Raw genomic sequence first — 24,838 nt, 5'->3', positions numbered from 1 at the left:
GAGAGTGTTGACGCTCCTGTTGTCTCTCAACCACCAGCAGACACGATCCCTTCCAATAATGGAAAGATACTATGGTCCCTTTCCCCACTTCAACAGCAGGGTAGACTTAGCACTACTAATATTATCAAAATGGTTCCAGGCCCCACCAGATATGCAATCAGCCATGTTGAAGACATCAAATCATCATTAGTGCTCTTCATAACACCATCCATTGAAAATATTGTACTTGGGATGACAAATTTGCCGGTCCCAAGACGGGATATCATATAAATATATATATATATATATATAAATATATATCTGTATAAAAGAGGAGGGGTGAGTGAGACTTTATAGTGACTAACCACAAATATGTTAAAAAAAAAGGAGATAAAAATAATTAAATAAATATGTTTATGAGAGGAAAGGGGGGGTCACCAACATCAATCAATATGGTTCATTATGTGAGAGTCATGAATGTGCACCCCAAATTAGAAAAGATTTGGATGAAAGATTTCCGAGATACACTAACTCTAAAACTGAAGGTTTGACCTGATGGTGGCGCTACAGGAAAGGTCATATCATCACCAAAACCAATAGAGTTCATACTCTTGTGGTCATTAATGTTGTCAGTAAATTTGAGAAGCTTTGTATGAAAACTTTTCAAGATACATTCATTCTAATTTAAAAGTTTGGGATGATGGTGATGCGTGGCACTAGAGAACAGGTCAACTCACCAATAGGTTTCATTATCGAGGGGTTATTTCTTTATTCAACAGAAAAACAAAGTGCCTGACACAAAGACTTGGTCAACAATTGTATGTAAATCATTTTCTGGAGGCAAATATCCCTGGGGTCAGATTGACCCCAAGGGTAAAATGTGTTAGTTTAAAAAACGTGTGGGGGAAATTCAAGCAAATGGGTGTTTGCTGAATTTAGCAAAACTCTCATTGACCAAATCCACATCTAGCTGCCCTTTTGGGGGCATACGTAGGACAAGAGAACATCAATCATATTCTTAATGATGGGACGTGGTGGATGGATGTTGTGTGGCATATGGTGAGCCAGAGTCATCTCCAAGGCGTCCACCAGACAAACATTAAGTCCCTTGAAAATGGCTCTGAGAACCTTGTCTTGCTGAAGCGAGAACCAGTCACTGTTGGTAAGAGCCATTTTAAGCGTCAAAGCTCTCAGATTTGGAGTCCTGATGACAACCAGCGTGCCTGGAGCCCTGTCCAGCAGATGCACCACTGCCCTGCGGATGCTCTGAAGCCGTCGGATGTAGAGCTCAATTGGGAAACTGTTGAAGTGAGCCCAGACGGTAAAAACTATGACAGTGTTGTCGCCACCAGTTACCCCATCTATTTCATTGGCAATGTAACGCAGCTCACTGATTGGGACGTTGCGAAAAGAAATAGGAGGACCGTGGCAGCGGTATGTTACCAATAATTTGTTTGCATTGTCCAACATCATGAAAGGTCCTACTTGCTTAAAGCTGTACAGGTTGAACTCCTTGACATCTGAAAGTAGTACAGAGTGGAGAGGTTAAGCAGAGGTGTAAACAAAATAAAACTGTTGCCAGAAATCCCTGTGGATCAGCTACCTGGTAGGAAAGCATTGAGGTATTCAAACCACTGCCTGATGGTGGAGTCTCCATACAGGTGGACAATCTTGCCTTTCAGACACTGATTGACGGCAGAGGGGCTGTTGAATTGGCGAACTTTGATTCCACCTAGTGCTCTCCACACACCCTGGTAGTAATAGCCAGAAACTCCAGACTTCCCAATGCTTTCCTTGACCTCAGGTTGACCTGAGAGAAAAGGATGTGGGAAGACTTATTTTATATTTTACTGATTGTAAACAAATCCCATGAAAAGACAAGAATCAGTTTCTCTGCTTAACCTGTCTGTGGCACAACATTCATTTAATTTCTACAACATAAATCTTTATAAATGGGTCGAATACAAATACATTTATTGATCTAATGAGGTTCAGTTTAAGCAATACTCAAATATTGTGCATTTATTGGACTTTGTACAGCTGCAGATAAAACATTTATGTGGTTCTTACTGTGATCAACTCTAATTTAGTAGTTTTGAAATAAATAAGCACTTTGGCTACAAAGGCAATGCAAAGTACAATCAGCCCATTCTTGGTTTTCTTCTTTTCCTGTGACTTGTTTAGACAAAAGGGAAAATATGGAACACTATCAGCCTTATTAGTTACAAAAGTTGCCTTTTCAGGGATCAAAACCTAAACTGACTTAACATCACACACCAACCTTTGAGTATGGTCTTCCAGAAATAATAATAATGCAAACGCTAAAATAAGAGATCCATTTTGACTGCCTTGGATTCTAGTGTATCTACTAAAAACAGCCACTGAAGCTAACATGAAAATGTTCATCATTTAAGCAGAACATTGGCAGTTGTTAACTTGTACTAAAAAGTTCTAGCTCTTGAGCTGTGTTTTTCTGAGCCTTTTATGGGATATCATTACTCCGGAGCAACTACATAGACAGCGACTCTTTTCTGCCAACACTTTGCTCTGGCGTCAATACAGAGCTAGGTTGTGTGCAATTTTTGCAGACACTTTTACTTTCATGGTCTTAAGCACATAAGGTTTTGAATTGTTATCATAGGTAACGGTGAAGGTAGGAAAGATCCTGCTTTACCTTTCCTTTGAGGCAAAACAGCGACGTTAGCAGGTCCTGAAGCCTGAATGAAGACTTTCATGTTGACACCCCTGAAGAAAAGCTCACATAATAAAGTATCTCATACACACATTCAACATGTAAAACCAACGTCATGTTATTTATCAAAAGAAAATGCTTTAACATTCAATAATTCTGCTTCCTTAGTTGGACTTTGAAGATACGCTGTCTACTTTGTTAATATAAGTCAACGAATTGATTCAGACTGTTTTTTGTAATTCTTACTCCGGTAACATCTTTAGACTCAATCTTTACTGCCTGTTGTTACAAACTTGAAATTTTACACCAAGAACAAACATAGTTAGCTCTACTGCATATATATATATATATATATATATATATATATATATATATATATATTTATTATAATGGAAACTAAATTAAAGTTTCTTCTCTCTCCTCCCTCACCTTTGGAAAAGCTTATCCTCTGTGGCCTTGAGTGTTTGGAGTTCTTTGGTGTCTCCGTTCAAGTGGTTAATCCTGTCATCACAGCTCAGCTGTTTTGGCTTGTAGCAGAACCAAGGCTCACCCGTACGGATGTCCGTGAAGTTGCACAGCGGCTGCCCGGTTTCACGTAGGCAGACGTTACAGATGGTAGTTTGAGAAATTGAGCCTGAGCGGAAGAGGCTCTTGAAGGAAACCCTATCAGGCTCTTCTTTGTTCAGCCTGCGCAGCACTGTGACAGCCTCACTAGGGTGAACCAGCGTCACCTGATAGTACAGAGAACAAGAATTTTCACTCAGTCATGTCAAGTTACCCGGCAGCTTAGTGCAAATGTTTACTGATTAGCTACATGAAGCTAGCAACAGTTGTTAACGTGCTACTGACAGTTTTAAGGTGACAAAAATTACAGCTGGTGATTAGAAATAAGAAGGAGAAGAATTGTTTTTTTTGTTGTTTCTTTGAGTCAGTAGAGAGGAGCGAGGAGTTATCACAGTTATATAATAAACTGTCTGCCCAAGGCTAATTCATAGATTAACAAATTAAATAGTTAACCACAGAATGAAATGAACCTGACACCCTCTTGTTAGCGAGTACAATTGGTCCTCTTACCTCTACAGCCAGCCATCTTCGAAGTGACAAAAAACAATCCTGACATTTATGTATGTGCACCACAAATCAATCAGTGAGAAATGACAAACACTCGACAAGCTAACAAGCCAGGTAAGGCAAGTGCAGACACAAATATCTGCTGTAAGTGCTAACAGTTAAATAACAGTATACTAGATATTCACACTGAGGTATATAAACCCTGTTTTTAGTCTCTATAGTTTAAAGAAATATCGTCAAGAGTCTAAAAACATAAGAACCAAGCTGTAAATATGTTTATTTGGGTAGTAAAGTTGGGCATCTAACATGGAGATCAATGGAGATTGGCTCACTATTAGAGGCAGCCTCCAGTGGTCATTAGAGGTACTGCAGTTTTTGGCACTTCCACAATGACTTAATTTATTGATTCTGGAAGTTGACACTTGTTAGCAACAGTAAGTCAGTGGGGAGAGGTTTATATAACATATTTTAAACACCTATAGAACAATTACATTTAAAAAGATAGCCTTTAGCATTACCTCAACCTGTGCACTTCCTTCCCAGAGTAAAGAGAATACAGCAGAGTAGGAGCCATTGAGGTGATCCACCACTTGCCCGGCCACACCTGCTCCAAGTGTCTTGTTGTGCAACCGAGCAATTAAGACATCTCCTCCAGACTTCTTGGCTTGACCTTGAAAGTCGTATATTTTGATCATAACCTCCAGCTGATCCCCTACATGCCACTGCCCCCCCTCCCTCTTCCCTGGGAGAATGGTGAAGGTGCTGTGGGCAGGATCACTTGTCTGATTCAGTGGAAGAGGAGCTGGCAAAAGTGGAGTTTCTGGCCAAGCAATCGAGTCTAATATGAGGTGTTCCTCTACAGCGTCTGTAGAGGACAGTGGCTGGAAGGTGCAGAAGCCATGATGCTTCTGAGGATCAGTGGTAGCTCCCTGGAGGTTGATGGTGGAGATTTCTTCATACTTTAACTGGCAGGGGGTTGAGACAGAAAGATTGTGACAAAGATGCCTTAAACAAATGTAAGAAAAGCAAATGAACTAAATAAAACAAAAAGGGCAAGAAGGACATTTTTTTCTGCTCTACACAACAAAATGACACAATATTTATGGATGGTAACAATAGTTGATCTGTTAGTTGTAAGCTGCTGGAATTCACTCTTAAATAGTTCTTGTTCTTTGTAGGTCATGGCGCAAGTGCATTTAGGACCCGCTCCACTTTTGCTTGTTATATGGTGCAAAATCTGGGCACACAGTAAAGCACATATTTAGTCTCTTAATTAATCAAAGATGTATTTTGGGTATAACATTAATCATATATAATCGCTTTCTTATGGCATAGCACCAACAGTGGTTGGTGCATCTTACCACACCCCATTTTAAGTCCTAGAGGCCCACAAGTGCTACTAATACAATATGGACGCTAGGTGTGAATAAATCTGCTATTTGCACTATGCACCTGGGGAGCATTAAGTAAAGCCAGTACATCTCACTGATTCCCCCAATGAATCTTTGCAGATCACAGCGTGGGAGATTGAGGTAAAGTGACGCAAATAGTTCAGGAGGGATTATAAGCTTTGAACACAACAGGGCAGTTAGATGCAGAGTCAAAAGTCATATTTAAATTTATCCTCCAGATACTTTTAACTGTACTTTCACCGACTGCTTTATTTTTTTATGACACTGTATATGTAAAGGCCCAACTAGGGACAAAAGTTCAAATTAGCTAAAGCTCTAAACTCTTCATGCAACACATCAGTTTCGTGCTCTGTACTGGAACTATGTTAAATTTTATCGTTTCTATCAAATAGAGTAAATTCAAATTCACGAGTATCTTAAAGTCCAACAGAAATCGCATTTAGTTATCCCAAACTACTGAAGTAGTTCTGTTTGGCCCTTCTGACTCCACCAGTCAGATCTGTCATGAACTTGTGCCCACTGTCAACATGTGTAAAAACCTCTGCATAAAACCTGCCAGATCTTTAACAGGTACATAAAAGCCTGAGCATTACTCCCCCATACTCGCCTCCCTCTACCGGCTCCTTGTCAATTTTTGAATTCATTTTTAAAATTGTATTTCTTGTTATGAAGTCACTTCATGGATCGGCTCTCTCATATTTATCAGAACTCTTATTTTTTATTTCATTTTTATATTTGTTGGTGATCATTTGTTGTGTGTTTTTACAGTTTTATCTGCCACTGCCTGTGAAGCACTTTGGTCAGCTCACATTGTTTTAATGTGCTTTACAAATACATTTGACTTGACTTGACTGAAGTGTGTTTTGGGCATCATTTTGTTTTAGTAAATAGTTTCAATATTTGTCACCTATTTGTTTATTTTGTGTCTTCAGTGGGAAGAAATGGGAACCAGTAGTTTGGAACACATCGATGGTTTTAAAATTGCAACAAAAGACTTTTTTAAAGAAAATTACCCAGAAACTCATATTGCATTTATTTGCAACATAAACGTGACCGTTATCTGAGACACATTAAAAGACAGTTAAAAAGAGTAGCCTGAAATCCGACCAATATTCAACATTTCATACAGGGTCTACTTTTAAAGTGTTCCCAGGAAAACCAAGTTCTCACCTTCAGTAGGTCCAGGTAACCAAGAATAAAGATGAAGACAAAGACAGCCAGGAAGAGGAAGCAGCACTTTGGAAGGTTTTTGCAGAACTTGTGTCTTATACAACCTTTGACCTCCATGTTTGGGGATCAGTCCTCCTCTGGTTCTGAATTAAAACATACAACAAAAAACTAATTGGCAACTCACTCCTAGTTAAGCTTATATTAAAAACTTAACTTAACTTTTTCCCCTCGGCCCTAATGCCCTTACATTTCCTGCACTATGTTATGGTAACATAATGCCGGATCCATTAAGCTCTATGGGGACATTTTTGCTGTTGTCTAGCAGTGTTGTTCTCTTGACTTTTGAGGAAACAAAAATGAAAACACGTTACCAAAACGTCCCATCGACACTTTCAGTTAGGCACATGATGTCATGTGATAACACAGAGACGAGACAAAGTTTGGCATGCTTGCACCTTAGCGAGGACAACAAAGGAAATCGTTAGGCTGGAATGACACTATCAGGAGTTTGTATTACAGGTTTTACAAGAGTTAGAGTTACGTTTTCTGCAGTCTGGCTACAAATACAGGCATTAAGGTAATTAATTATACTTTCTTGTTCTTCAAGTGTTTCCAATTGTTTCTTTAAACTTCTACACTTCAGATTTTAAAAACTGTACTTTTTATTCATCAAAATTCATTTTTAAGTTTCAGTTACTTTGCAGGTTAAGATAAAAACAAAAGACAATCTACAAATAAATAAGAATGTATCGCTGAAGATCATATACATTAAGTTGTTCTAATTAGCCTTGTCTTTAGTAGCTTCCCAAAATCAATGCATCAATACAATACAAAAATACACTATAATATAAACAGTTTAAATGGATCATTTTGTTTTATGACTGCTTTTATTTTTGGTATTTTAAGTATATTTTGATGCCAATACTTCTTTATTTCAATAACATTTTTAATGCAGGACTATTTTTTGAAGATTTATAAGACTTATGGTGCATAAACAGATATAACATTAATTAACAAAGTATCAACAAACCAACCCAGTAAATGTTATGGAGCACAAATTACGATTTTCCTTCTGAAATGTATTGGAGCAGTACAAAGCAGCAAATTGGTACAGAAAAACTAAAAAGTATACACATACACGAGAAGGGTTGTTGAAAAGATTTAGTTTCCACTATGGTCATAAAATGAAACTCAAAGGAATATTATGGGTCTTACCTCAGCACGGATTTATCCCGAGAGAACACAGTGTTGAAATCTTAGTTTGATTCTGCAGTTTATCTCGATGTTTTTTTCTGTTCGTTTAATTTCCTGGCAGTCAGTCAATGAAGCATAAATAAACCGTTCATATGGCTGCTTACGCCTCTTTTTTAAGGCGTAGTCAGAGGGCTGTTTTTTTATAACACCATGGAAAGATAAAACTTGTATGTAAAACACCCTGTGTTGGACAAGCTATAAATGTAGTGAGCTAATCCACCAGTTACTCTATCACATTTAACTGCACTGAAGCTACCCCCCAGAGAAATGCAGCAAGCTAAGCTAAAGCAAAAAGGCAAAGTAGCTTGCTCTTTAAATCTATTTTCTTTTACAGTGTGTAATGGTAAAATTAATGTGAGCCTGTATCATCGTTGTAGAAGTGTACACATCGTTCCCCTCTCATTGCACAGGTTTAAAGTTATTATAATTAGGTGTTTATCAAAGACTGACTTCACTTCTCAGGCAGAAATAATTAGCAAAACTACCTTGAGAAGAGTTTGATGAGCATACTGTATTTTAAAAACTCCCAGTGATAGGCTACTCTTATCTCATTATTGCTTCACTAAAGCTTGAAGAAGAAACTCTTAGCATGTTTGATAAATGACTCGTGTACTCCCTATTTGCTATATAATATTCCATCTCGACTTAGCTGTTTTGTCAGACACTGTCAGGCTCCACTCAGTGTAAGCAGCTGAAATACAGCTGAGGTTTCTTTATTATAGACTTTGCCTCCACACAGTGAACTGATTTTATTCCAAGTCAATGCTGTTGTTGTGGTATTAATATTAGGAGCACTCTGTACTGAAAGTAGCTTTAGCTACATTTATATCAAGCAATTACCCCACAGCATTTGGCTCAACTTAACCAACAGCCAAAGGTTCGGGGGTGGGGGACTTTGCAATTGAGTGTTGTGTCTGCTAAGATCAAGGCCTGGGCCAGATAAGAGTCCTTGACCCCCTTGGCACCGTGTGATGGCCTGTAACAAAGAGCCCATTGTTACTGGTGACTGACGGCTTGGTTGCCATGTAAATATTGCACACTGGGTTTGGTTAGAGGCACAACTTAAATTATTAATGGCACTTGGCACTTTGATAGCAGTATTTGCACTTTATTAGCGATCTTTGCACAGTACATTTATCACATTGCATATTTGCACATTTTAGGATTTAACATTATTTATTGTTTGTGTACAAACAGTATTTATTCACGTTTTAAGCCCATGATTGAGGTGGTCTTCCGGCGGGTGCTGGCTTGAGAGCGCTGCTCCGCCTAAAAGAGAGGGGAGTTAGAAAGCTCCGATGATGCTGTTCGTTTACGTGGTTTAATAATTAACAAACAATGACATGTGTTCCGTTTAGGGTGTGCAGTATGTTGTATGTGTTGATCGTGGTAATAAGTGTGTGCTAGTGCCTTAAATGTAGATTGATGTATAAGTTGTGTGATCACTCACCTGTCGTGTCCTGTGTCCGCTCCAGGGTGTTCGGGCCAAAAGATTCCCTCGGGGAACGGACACCCAGATGAACGTTTCGGGAGGGACCAAGGGATAAGATAGGCAGAGGGGAGGTGAAATAGTGCGGTGTATATTTATATTTATTGTAAGTACGGGTAATGGGGTTTATTTTGTGTTCAATAGCAGTCTGTGTTTATTGTTAATATTATGGATAGGGGTATAATATATACCTATTTTGGCAGCCCATTTTGTTTATCCATAATATTTTGGAGAGCACCTCCAAATAGGTTGGTCCAATATGAGTCTACCGGTGGCACAGTATAAAAGGCGCCATACATCATCTGTCTGTGTTGCCGGTCGTAGTTATGTTGGACCCTGTTAACTGCTGCTGTTTTTGTTGATGGCTGAATAAACATGTCTTTTGGTACACCTTACCACCAACTTGCCGTCATTTTCCACCCTGAACACTACATCATCCAGCCGCTGAACGGGTCATTCTAACGCCGGGAACACACCGGATGCCGAAGCGCTGCGAAGCGCCGCACAACGAAAATCGCGCGCGAGCCAGAGCACTTCCGTTAACACCAGACGCGCATTTCTCCGCGCCGGTCGACAAGCGCCTCTGCTCCTCAGCTGTCGTTTACTCACATTTGGAGCTGTTTTCATGTTTTCATCATGCTCTCTCTCTCTGTTTGCATGTGTGTTGTGACACCCCGCCCGCACCCCCTATAGCCAGTCCACTTTGTGTCTCTCTCTTTCTTGCGCGAGCCGGGCCGCGGAGGTGCGCCTGGTGTGAACGACACAATCGGTTAACATGGGCGCCGAAAGGAAACTGGCTCCGCTTCTCGGCGCTTCGCGGCTATTCGTGGCGCTTCAGCATCCGGTGTGTTCCCGGCGTAACATGGCCACAGCCCCACAGTGAAAGGTTGTCTTACACACACACATCATTATCACATGTTAACTTAATCTTTATTTTAATTTGCAGTCAGTTACACATAAAACACTCTCAAATCATTTGGTTTAGAATGCGGTTAATAGCATTCTATATATTACATGGTTTCTTTATTAAGTAAACACAAAATTTACAAAGCTTTGTCATTGGTTTGATTAAGTTATACTAGTTCATTTTTCCTTTCTTTGAGTTACCTGGCTGCTGGCTCTCCTTCCTGGTTTGGCCAAAAGATGTGTCTGTGGGTGGAGTCTGGCTTTATGGAGGAGGACCATACCAAGTGCGCTGACAGCATGGGGGGGGTAGGGTTTCGTTGTATTCAGGTTTAGTTATGTTGTATGTTGTCCTCCCCTGCATGTTTAGTCTTGGTTTGGTCAGCTTGTATAAATGTCCCCCTCAGTTCTCATTTCGTTGGGTCTGTTGGTTGAGTTTACATCTAGTTTAGTTATTTTTCAGTAGAGTTCTGTTCTGTAGACCTCTTTTAATTTGTTTGTTTAAGCAATATTGCTTTTGTTAAACCCCTTTGGAATAAAAATCCTGATTTTTGAGCTTCAAACCTGTGTTCCTTTGTGCCTTGACTGTTTGGTCCACGACACACCGTCAAATCAAAAATGCTTCTTAAAAACAATTGAAGTCTTCAAAGTATAAACCGCAGACTGGCAGGACCTGATGCAATCAACAGTTTATTGAGTATTGACAGCAAATGCTACAATACTCTCTGAGTGTCCCGGGATGGACTGACACTGTGCTGTAGGTTCCCATCTTAAATAGATTGGATGGTTATACATGGTTAACCGTGGTTCTCTGAGTGAAGAGACTATCCCTCCAGCTCAAGGCTGCTCTGGGATTCGTAACATCAAAATTATGACCAGTGAGGGTAGGTGCACAGGTGCTTTTATGCTGTGATCACTGCCACTACACAGGTAGTTTGTCTTAAATAATTATCCACATCACCTGACCCCCTCTTGCCAGAGTCCAGGAAACAAAAGGCACAACCAATAATCCAACAGAAATGGGAGCCATGAGGAAAATCTAACAGAGCACAGGCAACAGGTAACCAGGGTTCCACGAGCATAGACGCAATGAACTGGCACAGGGACATGGGAAGACACGGCCTAAATACACTGGGGAGGTGAGACTAATCGGGCACAGGTGAGACAATCAAGGGAGCAGGTGAAAACAATAAGGGCAGTTATTCTATAACAGGCAACAATGTTCCTCGGCTTCTCTCTGACAGAAGACCAAAGAGCAACGTTCCCTTTTGCTGCTCTCTCTGCTTCATAAAGAGCAGCAGACTGATGAGCCAGCTCGGCTTGCCTCTGGCCTTCGATTTTGTCCTCAGCAGGCCTTTTCTGGTTCATGAAGCCTTCCAGAATGGTGACCCAGCTCAGCTCAGGGCTCTCACTTGCTAAAGGGCAGAAAGTTTATTTTACTCAAACTGAATTTAAAGGTTCATAAATGTAAAGGTTAAAGAGCAAGAGGTGTTTCATATTGCATCGAGTCTTTTACAACTTTACATTTTTTTATGGTTATCGTGGTTTCACAGTTTGGGAAATATGTTCATCTGCTTTTTTTCAGTTTGATAATGAGACTAATATCACTCATATCTGTATGAATGTATGTGTATGAAATTTGGCGTTGGAGCTAAAATTCAGTTAGCCTAGCTTGTTGTTTTACTGCAAATTATGTTTGTGTACAGATGGAATGTCAAAGAAATGAGTTGTCCATTGCTTGCCTAACTGGTAAATTCCACCAGATGCATGTTCGGTGTGTCACCGCTCCGTAACGGCAGTGGAGCTGATAGGTTTCACTTTAGTCAATGAGAGTGCTTCCACCTGCTCCACTGCGCTGCACCTCAGCTGCGTCACAGCTCCGGCTGCCCAGAGGCAGAGTCAAACCACAGTGCAGCTGTTACGCAACAGACACGCAACCAGTGGAAGTCCGGGATTACAGGTCAGCTCCTTCTTCAGCCCGGCGGTCCAGTACGATGCCTGCAATACTGCTAAAGCTGCACCAACCCTGCCTCTGACTCTAGCTAAATACTTTGCACAAACATGAGAGTTATCAAACGTATCATGTTACTCAGCATATTCCATTTGAAGTTCATTATATTATGACAATAAAAAACTGCTGGGTCCTGGAAGCAAAGGCATTCTCTCTGAAATGTTTGTCTGCTCATTGCTGAAGTAAAGTGCAATCAAATGTTGTATTTACAAAGAGGGCAGACTCCTCCACCCATTAATGACACGGTATGGATATGCAACCAGGATGTTAAAGTGGGTGTTGTTAACTTAGCTCTCATGGACGTGTCATCAATACGCATGCAAATGTACATCCACAAAACTTTTGCAATAAAAAGATTCACTCTGTCAAAACTCAAACTCAAAACTACAAGATTTCAAACCTGAAAAGCAAAGAACAGTGTCACTGAAATTCTGACAATTTGAGACTGAATTTCAACCATGTAGTTTTTTTCTGTTTTAAAATTCTATATAATCACATTGGCCAATGAGAAGCGCTGATTTCTAAAAGTCAGACTTCATTAAATATTAACACGCTTGTCCAAAGGTGATGCCCTCCGTGACCAGAACAACTACGGCTTCAGCACCAGCGACCGTGACAATGACGGTTGCTCCCCATGCATCTTTGGTGATATCGCTCAGATGGAGTGTACGCTTACAGGAGGTGGTGGTTGGTGGTACAGCCGCTGTGGCTCTGCCAGTCTGAATGGTGACTGGCATCACGCAGGTGACCACATAGGTTGGGCGTCAGGCCTCCCCTGGAAAACCTGGAAAACCCTTGCGCTTTACTCCATGAAGGCCACCAGAATGATGATCAAGTCTGTGTGAGAGGATACAAGTTTTACTCCATGCTGGCTTTTCTTGTAGCACAGCGAGAGTGGTATTAGACTTTAGCACTTTCTCCTTTAACCTATTTTAAAGCATGCTTTATTAGTTATAGACACAGGTCCTAGTTACTGCTACTACCTGGGTTCTCTCAGTGTTTGTTTTGAAATTATGTGAACATTTCATCCCGTGCATGTTCAATGTGGTCATCACTAAGGTTCTCCTTTTAGAGATCATTAAAAATGATGGATGACCATAATTCAATTAACAGGCATCTGTGAAATCTTTGCATTCCTAAAAATGTGGGTGTTAAATCTGAAAATTTAACAAACATGTAGACGCAATATTAGGCAGGTAATATTATCATGTTACTTTGTTTCTTGAGCATAAAATACATTTTCATTAAATGATTATATTTGCCCAACCTGATTTCTTGACTGTTTTCAATTCCCAGTGAGTTCATCTTTAAACTACTATCAGATTGTATAAGCACATTAAAGGATACTCCCTATTTCATATGCTCACAGGTTGTAAAGGGTTTGGTTTGGACCCAATAGCAGCACAAAGACAGGCAGGTATCGTTGGTAACAAACTTTATTGACACAAGAGCAGGAATAAATGGCAGTAGGCAAAACAGTCTGTCTTCTGGCCGCTGGCTTTTAACAGTCTCTGGTGGGGATTGTAGATTAGGTTCAGCCGAACCAAAACAGGATACTGGTGAGTAATGTCCGTGAAACTCAGTCTTGTACTCACTCAGTGAAGGGATAATCAGAGTCACAGAACTGCAGGATGCCACAGAGGAGACGAGAGTGACACTCACTATGTAGAGCTGAATCAGGTAATCACCGGATAGCCAAGGGAGCAGACAGGCAAAATCCAGAAAGGGACAGGCGAGGATCGTGGTCGGGGACGGAAGGCTGAGGTGATTACCAGGAGATCAGATATATATATATATATATATATATATAATATTCGTCCGAGACGTCCACCTCCATCCCCTCATCCCCAACTGTAGGGAATGCGTCGTCCGCGTCAGAGAGGGGGTTATTGTTGCACCCATCATCAGCGTCGGACACATGATCCGATGGTTCTGAGCGATGGGATGGCCGGGGGGGTGGAGTCCGTGGTCTGGGGATATAACTGGTTCTGGTGGGTTGATCGGGGAGACGCTGATGAAAGTCCCTGATGAGGTGGTGATCCAATATGTGTCTGGCAGGGACCCAGGATCTCTCCTCGGGGCCGTATCCCTCCCAGTCCACCAGGTATTGGAGGCCCCTCCCACGTCGGCGGGACTTCAGGAGATGGCGGACCGTGTAGGTGAGGCCTCCGTCGAAGAAACGAAGAGGTGGGACGGCGGGGACCAGGGCACTCTCTCGGACCGGCTTGATCCTGGAGACGTGGAATGTGGGATGGACGCGCATAGATCTGGGGAGTTTGAGTCTCACCGCTGCCGGGTTGATGATCTTGACCACCTCGAAAGGACCAATGAAGCGGGGGGCCAGCTTCTTTGACTCCACCCTCAGGGGAAGGTCACGGGTGGAGAGCCAAACCTTTTGACCTAGCTGATATTCTGGAGCCTGGGAGCGGTGGCGGTTGGAGGCAGAGGCATAGCGACCAGCGGCTTTGAGGAGGGCAGCTCGAGCTCGGATCCCGGTCCTACGGCAGCGGCGGATGAAGGCCTGGACGGATGGACAGGAAGTCTCTCTCTCTAGGGTTGGGAACAGAGGTGGCTGGTAGCCGTATACGCACTGGAAGGGAGAGAGACCAGTGGCAGAACTGGTCAGGGTGTTGTGGGAGTATTCCACCCACAGGCAGCGGAGTGTCGTCTCCATCTCCTGATTCTTGCGCTCCGTCTGGCCGTTAGACTGGGGATGGTATCCTGATGAGAGACTGACGGTGGCCCCCAGGAGCGAGCAGAATTCTCTCCAGAAAACAGAGGCGAACTGGGGGCCCCGATCAGAAACCACATCCACTGGGATGCCATGGAGACGGACCACATGTCTCAGCAACAATTTAGCAGTCCCCTTGGCTGAAGGGAGCTTGGGCAGGGGCACGAAGTGGGCCATCTTGCTAAACCGGTCCACAACCGTCAGAATGGTGGTGTTGCCGCTGGATGGTGGTAGACCGGTGACGAAGTCCACGGAGATGTGTGACCAAGGACGATGAGGTACTGGTAGTGGGTGCAGAAGACCAGCAGGAGCTTGGAGCGTAGGTTTGTGTTGGTTGCAGGTGGGGCAGGCGTTGACGAAGGCTGAGGTGATTACCAGGAGATCAGTCAGGCAGGATGGTCGGAGGCAAGCAGGGTCGAAACCGGGAGATCAGGCAGAGAAACACTGGAGAGTCTGGTGCAAGCATCGAGAACAATCTGGCAATGAGTGAGAGTGGAGCTGGGGCTTAAATGCAGCCAGAGCAGAGCAGAGAGCACAGGTGAGTGGAGTTGGCTTGATGAGAGGGGTGTGTCTGATTGGCAGATTGAAGCAGGCAGGTGCAGAGTGGTGATGCAGAGATGAACTGTGACACAGGTTCTGTATGCATGATATTTAAAATGTAAAAAAGTGCAACATACAGAGATATTACATGTACCCACTTTCAGAAGCAAACAGTCTTTGTTGGAGTGATCCATGAAACATATTCACGTCTCTTGGGGGAGGTTTTTTAAAAATATGTTGCTGTTGCTGTTCCTACAAAGTGAATTCACTCCAATTTTTGCTTCATTGACTTTCTATATGAGAACCTCCCACCCTGCTGGATAACAACATTATCTGGTGTATAAACCATCCCAGGAGTCATCTGATACTGATCACTGATCACTGAGATTGTGCATCCCTTGGCCAGTCATGAGGAAAGCCCCGCAGGTAAACTTTTGTGTGTTAACAGGGTTTCTGATCTAGCTTTCTGCTTCATGTTCCTGAACTGGTCAGCCCTATGCTCAAGATGATTGAAGACACGACCCTGACCTTTTCCAATGTCTCCTGAAATGCCTGTACTCGCAAATGGTCCACCTCTTAAAGTCAGGCCAGATGTCCATTCTCAATTGGCAAGATGAGTTAATGAATCGTCAGATCCAGAAATTTACATTCCCATAAATGTAATGGAGCTTTTGATTTCATAGGTGGGCTTATTCAGGAATTGGCCTATAGACTGACGTTTAATGAAATCTGATTCTACTTTTGGTAGTGATTTCCTTCAGCTCCTGGAATGTTGCTTGATAATTTCAAGACACAGCTCAAGGAGTTGCACGATTAATACTTAGAGCGATTTAGAGTGCTTTACACAGTTCAAAACAGAGCATTAACAAAAAAAAGCAAAGCAAAGCAAAATATGGCATTAAAATACAAAACGGGTCCGGTCCGAACAATGTAACAGTATACTGTATTATAGTTCCCTGAGCTTTAATTACTTCTTGTCAATTATACTTTTCCTTAGTATTACGAGAATTATTTTCCTCTTGGGTCCCAGACCCTGGAGTCCCAGACTCCTACTGCTGCAATATTCGATCTTCCATTTTATTTTAAAGATAGGAAACAGATTAAAATCTAAGATCAATTAGAAATAATTATAAAGGTATAAACTAAAACAACAAACTAGCACAACAAAACCGAAAAACAAGCTGGTGAAAGACCTGCTTGGGAAAGAGAAAGATTAGAGGACACAAAAAAAACTTCTCACCACGTGTGTGCTGTCACAGTGTGTGCCTTCCCCCACTCTGCACTCCCTACAACTCTGTATCTCCTCCTCCTCCCTGAGTGCTCATTGCACTCAGATGTGCAGCAGGCGGGAGGAGGAGGGAGACCAGAGAAATAGAGAGAGAACAGGGCAAAACCAAACCGGGCCGCACGTAACAAAAGTTATGTCCATAACTATGGATGTATGAGACCAAACGATGACTGTCACCACGGTCTTACCATTAATGATGCCATCCTTCTACCTATCTTTGCGACCATAATAATAAGAGGCTGGCCCCACAGCATATAAGCATTCAGGGCAGACGCCTCTTTCTCTTGCCTGGAAGGCCTCAGCCACTTCCGAGCGACAAGAGATGGTGACGGTCATCGTTCGGTCTCGTAGATCCATAGTTATGGATATAACTCAAGATTTATTTCGACCTCAGTCAGACCGTCTCCACGGTCTTACCATGTGTCCTCATGCCCTACAGCCTCCCCGGGAGGAAGGGCTGGACTATGCAGTTGAGGAGAGGTACTCTTCAGGGGTCGTTTCTTACCAGGCCTGTAGGATGACTCGTTGGCGTTTGCCAGAGCGGTGGTCAGGGTGGTCATGTACCCGTTCCCTACCATGGGTAGGAGAAGAAGGAGCTTCCACAGTATGGGGAGGATGGACCCTCTCTTCCAGGGGTAAATCAATGGCTGCCGGACATGGGCTCTCAACGTCATCCAAAAGATAAGCCTTGCCCAAACATGAGGGACACTCACGGTGACTATCACGCGGGTCCATGGCTGGCCTACAACAGCAACAAACCTGGGTAGCCATATTATGTTTAGGCAGAAAATAAATGAACTGAACTGCTGTAAAATCAATGCAAAGTGACCCTGCACGCTGCGAACAGCGCCCAAAGGGGCAGGAAGCCAGAAAATATAAGTGAAAAGCACTACCCAGGCAAAAAATTCCACCCACTCTTAACATGCGGACGTACGAGGGGAAATAAACAAACTGTCCCACCCTCTACGCACAGAGGTTAAGGGAAGTAAGCATTCAACTTAGCCTATTTACATGGCGGAAGGTGCACAGTCTACAGTGCATGGCGCTAAGTGATTTAGGGTGCGTCCGACCTACTTTTGCAAGTTAGACGGCGCACAATAGGGATGTTTTCAGCATTACGTGAATCAAACCAATCAGAGTGTCAGCTGTCATTAAGAGCCTGGTGTGCCTACATGCAGGCGTGTTGCTATTTATACGGCGGATTTCAGTCATTCTTCTTACATAAACTGGACTCAGACCAGGATCTTATGTTTATTAAAGTTCTGTGTGCTGACCATCAAAGAAAGATAAGTTGTAAATGTTTATTTACTTATTGTTGCTGCTGGATCACATAGCTGTATTCTCTGTTGCATGCGTAATTGACACTGGACAGTGTATTAATATTTGTGGGCACGATTGTCAGTGTCAAAGGTAGTTATGTCTGAGGATTATCATAAATTTACCTCTTAGTACCATGACTGTGAGTGCGTGTCTGTTTCTGCACATATTAGAGAAAGTGTGAATCAAAATGAGTATGCAAGACGGAGAGCTTGGTCTGGCATTTTGGCCGTGTGGCTCGAGCAGGAATCTCCCTGAGGTTAAGCAGGTGTGTGTGAAGCAGCAGTGAGTTTGCAAACGTATGAGGGGAAAAGAAAAAACCTTAACTGCACACAGCAGAGGCTAGACAAACCTTTAAGGTTCATGTGGCCTCGAATGCTCAGTCATGTCGATTTGACCTGTACAACATCAGGAAGATCAGACCCTACCAACCAGAGCATGCAACACAACTGCTGGTACTGGCTATCGTGATAACACGCATTGATTACTGCAACTCCCTACTGGCAGGCCTTCCTGCATGCACATTCAAACCTCTGCAGATGATCCAGAACTTAGCAGCGCAACTGGTCTTCAATCAACCCAAAACGGCACGTCACTCCACTGTTCATATCCCTCCACTGGCTCCCAGTCGCCGCTTGCATCAAATTCAAAACCCTGTTGCTTGCTGACAAAACAGCAACAACAACGAAAATGAAAGGTAGAAGGATGGCATCATTCACGGTAAGACCGTGGTGACAGTCTGAGTGAGGTCGAAATAGATCAAGCATTCACCAGTGTTTTTTATGATAGCCAAGTTAACTTGAAGCTGTTTTCAGCCCTGTTCCGTCACTTTTGTGCTCAACATTCACTGGTTAACCCTCCTGTTATCCTTGGGGTCAATTTGACCCCATTCAGTGTTGATCATTCAAAAAATAATCGTTTTGCTTCATATTTCATGACTTTTCCTAATTTGATGGGGACAACTGATTATGCATAAAATTATCATGATGATATTTTTTCAATGTGCTGAACACATAAAGCACGCATTGGTGTTCCTCTGGGGTCAATTTGACCCCAAGCTGTTTTAGCTGTGTAAAACTTGTCTGTCTGTGTGTGTGACCTAACATCCCCACACCTGCAGGTGCAGAGTTGATGCTTTTGAGTTGATACATAACAGAGGGGTGGGGAAAACAACTATTCCCACCAGAACTTTGATACTTCTCGTGGTGTGGGCATGTGGGAAACAACTTGACTTGTGAACTCCTGCCAAAATGAGGAAGCCAATGTAGGCTTGGAAGTTGATCACATCCAAGTCTTTCCGACTACACATGCCTCCCCTCTAAAATTATCATCTCAAGTACAATATTTTCAATTGATGGTTATATGAAGAGCTCGATTAATGACTTTATGTCTTCAACATGGCTGACTGTGTGTCTGGTGGGACACACTCTTAGCAGCACGTCTACCTTGTTGTTGAAGTGAGTAGAGGGACCATCATTTTCCATTTTTGGTGCTAACATGACATGGGGGAGGGGGAAACAATATTCTCATGAGAACTTTCCCGCACCATGGGCATGAAGGTGTGTGTGTGGAGGGCGGGGTATTCCCGCAAGGACATTGCATTCTGACATTCTGAGACAGAGGATTGTGTTGAGGAGGACCCTGATTTTGAGGTATTCTCATCTGATGAGAATGAGAGTGTTGACGCTCCTGTTGTCTCTCAACCACCAGCAGGCACGATCCCTTCCAATAATGGAAAGATACTATGGTCCCTTTCCCCACTTCAACAGCAGGGTAGACTTAGCACTACTAATATTATCAAAATGGTTCCAGGCCCCACCAGATATGCAATCAGCCATGTTGAAGACATCAAGTCATCATTAGTGCTCTTCATAACACCATCCATTGAAAATATTGTACTTGGGATGACAAATTTGCCGGTCCCAAGCCGGGATATCAAAAGAGGAGGGGTGAGTGAGACTTTATAGTGACTAACCACAAATATGTTAAAAAAAAAGGAGATAAAAATAATTAAATAAATATGTTTATGAGAGGAAAGGGGGGGTCACCAACATCAATCAATATGGTTCATTATGTGAGAGTCATGAATGTGCACCCCAAATTAGAAAAGATTTGGATGAAAGATTTCCGAGATACACTAACTCTAAAACTGAAGGTTTGACCTGATGGTGGCGCTACAGGAAAGGTCATATCATCACCAAAACCAATAGAGTTCATACTCTTGTGGTCAATAATGTTGTCAGTAAATTTGAGAAGCTTTGTATGAAAACTTTTCAAGATACATTCATTCTAATTTAAAAGTTTGGGCTGATGGTGGCGCGTGGCACTAGAGAACAGGTCATCTCACCAATAGGTTTCATTATCGAGGGGTTATTTCTTTATTCAACAGAAAAACAAAGTGCCTGACACAAAGACTTGGTCAACAGTTGTATGTAAATCATTTTCTGGAGGCAAATATCCCTGGGGTCAGATTGACCCCAAGGGTAAAATGTGTTAGTTTAAAAAACGTGTGGGGGAAATTCAAGCAAATGGGTGTTTGCTGAATTTAGCAAAACTCTCATTGACCAAATCCACATCTAGCTGCCCTTTTGGGGGCATACGTAGGACAAGAGAACATCAATCATATTCTTAATGATGGGACGTGGTGGATGGATGTTGTGTGGCATATGGTGAGCCAGAGTCATCTCCAAGGCGTCCACCAGACAAACATTAAGTCCCTTGAAAATGGCTCTGAGAACCTTGTCTTGCTGAAGCGAGAACCAGTCACTGTTGGTAAGAGCCATTTTAAGCGTCAAAGCTCTCAGATTTGGAGTCCTGATGACAACCAGCGTGCCTGGAGCCCTGTCCAGCAGATGCACCACTGCCCTGCGGATGCTCTGAAGCCGTCGGATGTAGAGCTCAATTGGGAAACTGTTGAAGTGAGCCCAGACAGTTAAAACTATGACAGTGTTGTCGCCACCAGTTACCCCATCTATTTCATTGGCAATGTAATGCAGCTCGCTGATTGGGACGTTGCGAAAAGAAATAGGAGGACCGTGGCAGCGGTATGTTACCAAGAATTTGTTTGCATTGTCCAACATCATGAAAGGTCCTACTTGCTTAAAGCTGTACAGGTTGAACTCCTTGGCATCTGAAAGTAGTACAGAGTGGAGAGGTTAAGCATAGGTTTAAACAAAATAAAACTGTTTCCAGAAATCCCTGTGGATCAGCTACCTGGTAGGAAAGCATTGAGGTATTCAAACCACTGCCTGATGGTGGAGTCTCCATACAGGTGGACAATCTTGCCTTTCAGACACTGATTGACGGCAGATGGGCTGTTGAATTGGCGAACTTTGATTCCACCTAGTGCTCTCCACACACCCTGGTAGTAATAGCCAGAAACTCCAGACTTCCCAATGCTTTCCTTGACCTCAGGTTGACCTGAGAGAAAAGGATGTGGGAAGAGTTATTTTATATTTTACTGATTGCAGACAAATCCCATGAAAAGACAAGAATCAGTTTCTCTGCTTAACCTGTCTGTGGCACACCATTCATTTAATTTCTACAACATAAATCTTTATAAATGGGTCGAATACAAATACATTTATTAATCTAATGAGGTTCAGTTTAAGCAATACTCAAATATTGTGCATTTATTGGACTTTATTGTACAGCTGCAGATAAAACATTTATGTGGTTCTTACTGTGATCAACTCTAATTTAGTAGTTTTGAAATAAATAAGCACTTTGGCTACAAAGGCAATGCAAAGTACAATCAGCCCATTCTTGGTTTTCTTCTTTTCCTGTGACTTGTTTAGACAAAAGGGAAAATATGGAACACTATCAGCCTTATTAGTTACAAAAGTTGCCTTTTCAGGGATCAAAACCTAAACTGACTTAACATCACACACCAACTTTTGAGTATGGTCTTCCAGAAATAATAATAATGCAAAAGCTAAAATAAGAGATCCATTTTGACTGCCTTGGATTCTAGTGTATCTACTAAAAACAGCCACTGAAGCTAACATGAAAATGTTCATCATTTAAGCAGAACATTGGCAGTTGTTAACTAACTTTGCTCTGGCGTCAATACAGAGCTAGGTTGTGTGCAATTTTTGCAGACACTTTTACTTTCATGGTCTTAAGCACATAAGGTTTTGAATTGTTATCATAGGTAACGGTGAAGGTAGGAAAGATCCTGCTTTACCTTTCCTTTGAGGCAAAACAGCGACGTTAGCAGGTCCTGAAGCCTGAATGAAGACTTTCATGTTGACACCCCTGAAGAAAAGCTCACATAATAAAGTATCTCATACACACATTCAACATGTAAAACCAACGTCATGTTATTTATCAGAAGAAAATGCTTTAACATTCAATAATTCTTCTTCCTTAGTTGGACTTTGAAGATACGCTGTCTACTTTGTTAATATAAGTCAACGAATTGATTCAGACTGTTTTTTGTTATTCTTACTCTGGTAACATCTTTAGACTCAATCTTTACTGCCTGTTGTTACAAACTTGAAATTTTACACCAAGAACAAACATAGTTAGCTCTACTGCATATATATATATATATATATATATATATATATATATATAAATATTTATTATAATGGAAACTTAATGAAAGTTTTTTCTCTCTCCTCCCTCACCTTTGGAAAAGCTTATCCTCTGTGGCCTTGAGTGTTTGGAGTTCTTTGGTGTCTCCGTTCACGTGGTTAATCCTGTCATCACAGCTCAGCTGTTTTGGCTTGTAGCAGAACCAAGGCTCACCCGTACGGAGGTCCGTGAAGTTGCACAGCGGCTGCCCGGTTTCACGTAGGCAGACGTTACAGATGGTAGTTTGAGAAATTGAGCCTGAGCGGAAGAGGCTCTTGAAGGAAACCCTATCAGGCTCTTCTTTGTTCAGCCTGCGCAGCACTGTGACAGCCTCACTAGAGTGAACCAGCATCACCTGATAGTACAGAGAACCAGAATTTTCACTCAGTCATGTCAAGTTACCCGGCAGCTTAGTGCAAATGTTTACTGATTAGCTACATGAAGCTAGCAAAAGTTGTTAACGTGCTACTGACAGTTTTAAGGTGACAAAAATGACAGCTGGTGATTAGAAATAAGAAGGAGAAGAATTGTTTTTTTTTTGTTGTTTCTTTGAGTCAGTAGAGAGGAGCGAGGAGTTATCACAGTTATATAATAAACTGTCTGCCCAAGGCTAATTCATAGATTAACAAATTAAATAGTTAACCACAGAATGAAATGAACCTGACTCTCTTGTTGGTGAGTACAATTGGTCCTCTTACCTCTACAGCCAGCCATCTTCGAAGTGACAAAAAACAATCCTGACATTTATGTATGTGCACAACAAATCAATTAGTGAGAAATGACAAACACTTGACAAGCTAACAAGCCAGGTAAGGCAAGTGCAGACACAAATATCTGCTGATAAGTGCTAACAGTTAAATAACAGTATACTAGATATTCACACTGAGGTATATAAACCCTGTTTTTAGTCTCTATAGTTTAAAGAAATATCCTCAAGAGTCTAAAAATATAAGAACCAAGTTGTAAACATGTTTATTTGGGTAGTAAAGTTGGGCATTTAACATGGAGATCAGTGGAGATTGGCTCACTATTAGAGGCAGCCTCCAGTGGTCATTGGAGGTACTGCAGTTTTTGGCACTTCCACAATGACTTAATTTATTGGTTCTGGAAGTTGACACTTGTTAGCAACAGTAAGTCAGTTGGGAGAGGTTTATATAACATATTTTAAACACCTATAGAACAATTACATTTAAAGAGATAGCCTTTAGCATTACCTCAACCTGTGCACTTCCTTCCCAGAGTAAAGAGAATACAGCAGAGTAGGAGCCATTGAGGTGATCCACCACTTGCCCGGCCACACCTGCTCCAAGTGTCTTGCTGTGCAACCGTGCAATTAAGACATCTCCTCCAGACTTCTTGGCTTGACCTTGGAAGTCGTATATTTTGATCATAACCTCCAGCTGATCCCCTACATGCCACTGCCCCCCCTCCCTCTTCCCTGGGAGAATGGTGAAGGTGCTGTGGGCAGGATCACTTGTCTGATTCAGTAGAAGAGGAGCTGGCAAAAGTGGAGTTTCTGGCCAAGCAATCAAGTCTAATATGAGGTGTTCCTCTAGAGCGTCTGTAGAGGACAGTGGCTGGAAGGTGCAGAAGCCATGATGCTTCTGAGGATCAGTGGTAGCTCCCTGGAGGTTGACGGGGGAGATTTCTTCATACTTTAACTGGCAGGGGGTTGAGACAGAAAGATTGTGACAAAGATGCCTTAAACAAATGTAAGAAAAGCAAATGAACTAAATAAAACAAAAAGGGCAAGAAGGACATTTTTTTCTGCTCTACACAACAAAATGACACAATATTTATGGATGGTAACAATCGTTGATCTGTTAGTTGTAAGCTGCTGGAATTCACTCTTAAATAGTTCTTGTTCTTTGTAGGTCATGGCGCAGGTGCATTTAGGACCCGCTCCACTTTTGCTTGTTATATGGTGCAAAATCTGGGCACACAGTAAAGCACATATTTAGTCTCTTAATTAATCAAAGATGTATTTTGCGTATAACATTAATCATATATAATCGCTTTCTTATGGCATAGCACCAACAGTGGTTGGTGCATCTTACCACACCCCATTTTAAGTCCTAGAGACCCACAAGTGCTACTAATACAATATGGACGCTAGGTGTGAACAAATCTGCTATTTGCACTATGCACCTTTTTGCACTGCAGAAAGACTGGGCACTTTGTTTTTCTGACGATCAGGGGAGCATTAAGTAAAGCCAGTACAGCTCACTGATTCCCCCAATGAATCTTTGCAGATCACAGCGGGGGAGATTGAGGTAAAGTAACGCAAATAGTTCAGGAGGGATTATAAGCTTTGAACACAACAGGGCAGTTAGATGCAGAGTCAAAAGTCATATTTAAATATATCCTCCAGATACTTTTAACTGTACTTTCAAATCCGTAGTT

The 24,838-nt window shown here is 42.1% G+C and overlaps 2 protein-coding genes across 2 annotated transcripts; both read right to left on the bottom strand.

Moving 5' to 3' along the window:
* Positions 1 to 945: 945 nt before the first annotated feature.
* LOC138599879 (NXPE family member 3-like) lies at positions 946 to 4,632 on the bottom strand. The gene is made up of 5 exons (XM_069671634.1): positions 4,261 to 4,632; positions 3,101 to 3,402; positions 2,654 to 2,724; positions 1,583 to 1,789; positions 946 to 1,499 (listed from the first exon to the last, which is right to left on the bottom strand). The coding sequence occupies exons 1-5, from the start codon at positions 4,435 to 4,437 to the stop codon at positions 946 to 948; spliced, it is 1,311 nt and encodes a 436-aa protein (XP_069527735.1). The 5' UTR covers positions 4,438 to 4,632.
* Positions 4,633 to 20,433: 15,801 nt separating this feature from the next.
* Positions 20,434 to 24,021, bottom strand: LOC138599878 (NXPE family member 3-like). Its single transcript, XM_069671633.1, has 5 exons — positions 23,650 to 24,021; positions 22,489 to 22,790; positions 22,044 to 22,114; positions 21,071 to 21,277; positions 20,434 to 20,987 (listed from the first exon to the last, which is right to left on the bottom strand). The coding sequence occupies exons 1-5, from the start codon at positions 23,824 to 23,826 to the stop codon at positions 20,434 to 20,436; spliced, it is 1,311 nt and encodes a 436-aa protein (XP_069527734.1). The 5' UTR covers positions 23,827 to 24,021.
* Between the last annotated feature and the right edge of the window lie 817 nt (positions 24,022 to 24,838).

The sequence above is a fragment of the Semicossyphus pulcher genome, unplaced genomic scaffold (genome assembly GCF_022749685.1).
Source record: "Semicossyphus pulcher isolate SPU_LCO1_2020_fin unplaced genomic scaffold, fSemPul1.0.p SCAF_20, whole genome shotgun sequence".
Classification (NCBI taxonomy): domain Eukaryota; kingdom Metazoa; phylum Chordata; class Actinopteri; order Labriformes; family Labridae; genus Semicossyphus; species Semicossyphus pulcher.
Note: the sequence above shows the minus strand (reverse complement) of the source record. Positions and strands in the feature narration are given on the sequence as shown.

Coding starts and splice junctions, on each gene's coding strand:
- LOC138599879 (XM_069671634.1), bottom strand. CDS start 4,437: ATGATCAAAATATACGACTTTCAAGGTCAAGCCAAGAAGTCTGGAGGA. Junction 3,403..4,260: donor AAGGAAGTGCACAGGTTGAG/GTAATGCTAAAG, acceptor CTGTACTATCAG/GTGACGCTGGTTCACCCTAG. Junction 1,790..2,653: donor TGTTTTGCCTCAAAGGAAAG/GTAAAGCAGGAT, acceptor CTTTTCTCTCAG/GTCAACCTGAGGTCAAGGAA.
- LOC138599878 (XM_069671633.1), bottom strand. CDS start 23,826: ATGATCAAAATATACGACTTCCAAGGTCAAGCCAAGAAGTCTGGAGGA. Junction 22,791..23,649: donor AAGGAAGTGCACAGGTTGAG/GTAATGCTAAAG, acceptor CTGTACTATCAG/GTGATGCTGGTTCACTCTAG. Junction 20,988..21,070: donor CCTCAATGCTTTCCTACCAG/GTAGCTGATCCA, acceptor TACTACTTTCAG/ATGCCAAGGAGTTCAACCTG.